The sequence below is a fragment of the Arachis duranensis genome, chromosome 1, assembly GCF_000817695.3.
Source record: "Arachis duranensis cultivar V14167 chromosome 1, aradu.V14167.gnm2.J7QH, whole genome shotgun sequence".
Classification (NCBI taxonomy): Eukaryota; Viridiplantae; Streptophyta; class Magnoliopsida; order Fabales; family Fabaceae; genus Arachis; species Arachis duranensis.
The window spans coordinates 1,586,407-1,591,305 of record NC_029772.3 but is presented as its reverse complement, the minus strand read 5'-3'; the positions used below and the strand labels follow the sequence as shown (position 1 = coordinate 1,591,305).

The 4,899-nt window shown below is 32.8% G+C and overlaps 1 protein-coding gene across 1 annotated transcript in view; it reads left to right on the top strand.

Moving 5' to 3' along the window:
- LOC107486815 (serine carboxypeptidase 1) overlaps positions 1-4,899 on the top strand; it is a 6,628-nt gene continuing 1,729 nt past the window's right edge. The window contains 6 exon segments of the mRNA XM_052258864.1: positions 1-496; positions 1,882-2,171; positions 2,535-2,789; positions 2,880-2,986; positions 3,076-3,162; positions 3,591-3,696. Coding sequence (XP_052114824.1) covers positions 1-496; positions 1,882-2,171; positions 2,535-2,789; positions 2,880-2,986; positions 3,076-3,162; positions 3,591-3,696 — 1,341 coding nt within the window.

The window sequence follows — 4,899 nt, the reverse complement described above, 5'->3', positions numbered from 1 at the left end:
ATGAAGAACACTTTTGCTCTTTGTTCTTATTTACTCCTCCTTGTTACCCTTTTGGGTCTAGTATTCTCAAATTGCAAAGCCAACCAAGTTGACAACCTTGATGAGTTGATTAATTCAAGAAGCTCAGAGAATGCTCCTAAGACTCTTTCATGGACAAAAGAAGATGCATACATACCAAAATATTATCATACTTCTTCTATTGGTCCATCTCCATCACAAGAGGAGCAAAAGTTGGCTGATAAAATAACTGCATTGCCAGGTCAACCATATTATGGGTCAAATTTTGACCAATATGCAGGGTATGTTACTGTTGATCCAAATGTTGGGAGAGATCTTTTCTATTATTTTGTGGAGTCTCCAGCTAATTCCTCTCAGTACAACCCTTTGGTTTTGTGGCTCAATGGAGGTATTTTAAAATAGGATGAAATATTCTCTCTAAATTGTTTGTTGAATAAATTATCATTTATACTCATGAAAAATATAAACGCTAACAAATGTATCTAAATAAGAATAAAATAACAATTATAATTATGGAAGATGGCTTTCGTGTGTTAAAAATATTCGGATGTTGGTTATACAATTAGTCTGTTAGAATATTTTTGGCATACATAAGCTATTTTCTGTAAAAGTCGTTTTATTCTTATATAGATACATTTGTTAATGTCTATATCTTTTATGGATACAAATGGTAATTTATTCGTTGTTTGTTGATAACCTCTGTTTTTCTTATGTCTTTCTGTTTTTTTATTTTTATTTAGTAACGCTTGGTTAACAACTCAAATAGACAACTATTGCTAACAACTTAGTTATAAATACTAGAAATAAGTGATCAACTCTATATATATTTATGCATGTTTTACATATATTTTCAAGAGAATAATCAACTTTAAAAATAATAAAACTTTTCAGAATTGAGTAATTAAATTTTTTATAACATAAAATAATAATTATCAATTAGTTTTAATAATTTTCTTTGTATTTTATTTAAGTAGGATAATTTAGTCATAATGTCTTTTTATCTTTTAATTTTTTTAGGATAACTCTAATGCTAGTTTTAATTTTAATTTCGTTGTGGATATTGTAAAATATCATATCAATATCTGTGAAACCATACATCATAAATAGTAATTTAAAACTAAATATAAAATTTGTCATTCTAATGTTCAGTTTTAATTAAATTTAAATTATTTATTAAAGTAGTTATATGAAGGATAAAATATATTTTTTATTTCTGAAATTTGGTAAAAAATTTAAAAATATCCTTAAGTTTTATTTTGTTTCAATTTTGACCTAAAATTTTTTTATTTGTATTAAATATACCTTTGGCGGCTAAATTTTCAAAAAATTTAAGACCAATATAACAAAATTGATGTCGGTGGTATATTTGATGCAAATCGAAAAATTTTGGAACAAAATTGAAATAAAATAAAACTTAGGAATATTTTTGAAACTTTGGTTAAATTTCAAGAATAAAAAATATACTTTACCTAAAAAAAATTCTTATATAAATAATAAAGTTTTATTAATTTTCTCTAAAAATAATACTACTTTTTAAAAATAAGATTAATTTTATTTTATCTATCAATTTTAATATAAATCGATTTGCTTCTTATAAGTTTTAAGGAATACCCAAGAATATTTGATTGAAGATGCTATTAGAAGAGAACAGTCATGTAATACCGCACACATAAGAATAAAGGCGAAAATTCAAGTGTAGTCGACTTCACGTAAAGTTGATAATTGAGAGGTGTTAAATATGATTAAATTTTTATTTAACAGTTTTCAACTATCAACTTTACGTAAAATTAACTGCAGCTGAGTAACACAATCATCACTCAAATGATACTATTTTCTAATTAACAATGATCTAATTAATTGCAGTGGCTAATGTTCTGTTCTTGGAATCCCCTGCTGGAGTGGGATTCTCGTACACACAAAATGACTCACAAACATTTTTCCCTACTTCCGGTGACAAGGCTGCTGCAAAGGATGCCTACGTGTTCCTGGTTAACTGGCTAGACCGGTTTCCAGAGTACAAAGACCGTGAAATTTACATCACTGGCGAGAGCTATGCCGGTCACTATGTGCCTCAGCTTGCATATACTATTGTTGTCAACAATCTTTTCAGACAAATTGCCAACCAATCTGTTATCAACCTTCAAGGCATTGCTGTAAGTTCCAAATTTACCTTTAAGCTGCACACTGCATACCTTGCTTTTAACTTTCTTACCAAGGACATTTCTGTCATTTTAATCAGAGGAAGTATAGGGAGTTAATGGAGTATCTGTATAATGTGTGCAATGGGGGTTTAGGAATATTCGATTCAATAAGTTATCAGATGTTTATTATCTCTGGTATCTGAATGATTATTATAGATAATATGGGTGTATTGTGTTTGAAAAATGAGAAGTATTTTATACTGAATGTTCATTTTTTAACTTATATTAGGCCAAATAAATAGCTCATTGTATACATCGTACGAATACTCCATTCCTTAGCGGGATGAGCATTAATACACACGCTTGAAATTTCAGATTGGGAACCCATGGGTTGATGATTTTACTGGTGTAAAGGGGTTATTTGATTACCTCTGGACTCATGCTTTGAACTCAGACCAAACTCATGAGCTCATTGAGACATACTGTGACTTCAAACCCCATCAACCCATTTCCTCTATTTGTATCAATGCAACAAGAAATGCCTTCGCTGAGAAAGGACCCATTGACTCCTATAATATATACGCACCACTCTGTCACGACACCTCTCTCAAACCTTCTCAAACTGGCTCTGTAAGTTATATATTTTGCCTTATTTTATTTATTTATTTATAATCTATACTTCTCAAACCACGTATTAAACGATTTTATTTATATTGCAAGGTATACAATTTCGACCCATGCTCTGATGTGTACGTGCAAGCCTATCTAAATAGGCCAGAGGTCCAAGAAGCTCTTCATGCAAAACCCACACAATGGAGCCACTGCAGGTAAATTTGAATATTTTATGAAAGGGCATAATCGTAACTTTGAATCCTTTATTACATTATTATTCTGACCCAGTTCTGTCTTGTTATAGTTTTTTTCAGTGGAAGGACAGCCCAGTTACAGTCCTACCCCTCATCAAGAAGCTCATCGACCACAATATTAATGTCTGGATATACAGGCAAGTTCAATGTCATTCTAATTCTTACAACCACTAAACAATTCCAAACTAAATTTGAACCCACAAAATCTTTGGATGAAAATCTTTTTTATTTTGATATATCATTCTCAAATTTTTTGAGTCTGTTCAAAAATCATGTACCAAACTTGTTTTGTATAAGAATATCTCGTGAACCATAAATGTTAGGGTGAAACAAAAATGCAATAGCGCACAACATCAGCTATCAAAGTAGTTAGCGATTAAACAACTTGGGTTGGTTGAGTGGTCAGCTCACTCGTCCGCTAAAGCAAGTGTTGGAGTTCGAATACTATGTATTTTTTATGAATAATTAGTTCGATATGACATGAACAAAATGATGAATTGTGAAAGTTATCATTTTTTTTCTTTTTTGCAAAATCCTAAATTTAAATGGTCTTTTTTTTTTACAGTGGTGATGTAGATTCAAGAGTGTCAGTCACAGCTACCAGATATGCACTCAACGTCCTCAAGCTCCCTATTGTGACCCCTTGGTATCCATGGTATTCTGAAAACGAGGTATGCAATCATTACATTTTTCTCACTCCTAAGTTTTACGTGTAATTTCCTGACCCATTAATTAATAAAAGGAAAAGAATGACATGGTTTTAAATTACAGTTTACAAATACCAATTATATTTGCCATATTGTTGTTGTAATACCCTCTACAGTCTACACTTGCATTGCAATAACTGCGAGCAACTGCATCATTTTGCAAGCTGAATATTTGTTTACCAACCATACATATTCGATTCTAGAAACAGATAAACTCTAATTTAAGGCAACAAACATCTTAGTTTGAGTAATCACAATTGGAATATAGATTGATCCAACAATCTTATTACTACTATAGAAAAAAGTTTGAGTGACATGCAACTCATCAGTGAAGTGTCACAAAGTAAACAAACAACAACAAAGCCTTGTCCCACTAAGTGGGGTCGGCTACATGAATCAAACGACGTCATTGTGCTCTGTCATGTATCATGTCTACAAAGAGACCGTTTACATGTAGATCTCGTTTGACCACCTCATGGATGGTCTTCTTAGGTCTTCCTCTGCCTTTCGCCCTTTGTCCATCTTCCATCTCATCCACCCTCCTGACTGGATGTTCTATCGGTCTTCTTCTCACATGTCCAAACCACCTGAGACGCGATTCAACCATCTTTTCCACAATAGGTGCTACTCCAACTCTCTCCCTTATATCTTCATTCCTTATTTTATCCAATCGCGTATGACCACTCATCCATCTCAACATCTTCATCTCTGCCACACTCAGCTTATGTTCGTGCTCCCCTTTAGCCGCCCAACACTCCGTACCATACAGCATAGTTGGTCGTATAGCGGTGCGATAGAATTTACCTTTAAGTTTTAAAGGCACTTTTTTGTCGCATATAAAACCAGATGCACTCCGCCATTTTGACCAACCTGCTTGGATCCTATGATTTACATCATGTTCAATCTCTCCATTATCCTGTATGATGCACCCAAGATACTTAAAACTTTTAACTTTTTCTAGGATGTTTTCTCTAATCTTCACCGCTATATTGTGGTTTTTCCTTCTCAAACTGAACTTACATTCCATATATTCCGTCTTGCTACGGCTTATGCGCAGACCATACACTTCTAGAGCTTCTCTCCATAACTCCAACTTCTTATTTAGGTCTTCCCTTGACTCTCCCATAAGGACGATATCATCGGCAAAAAGCATGCACCATGGCACAG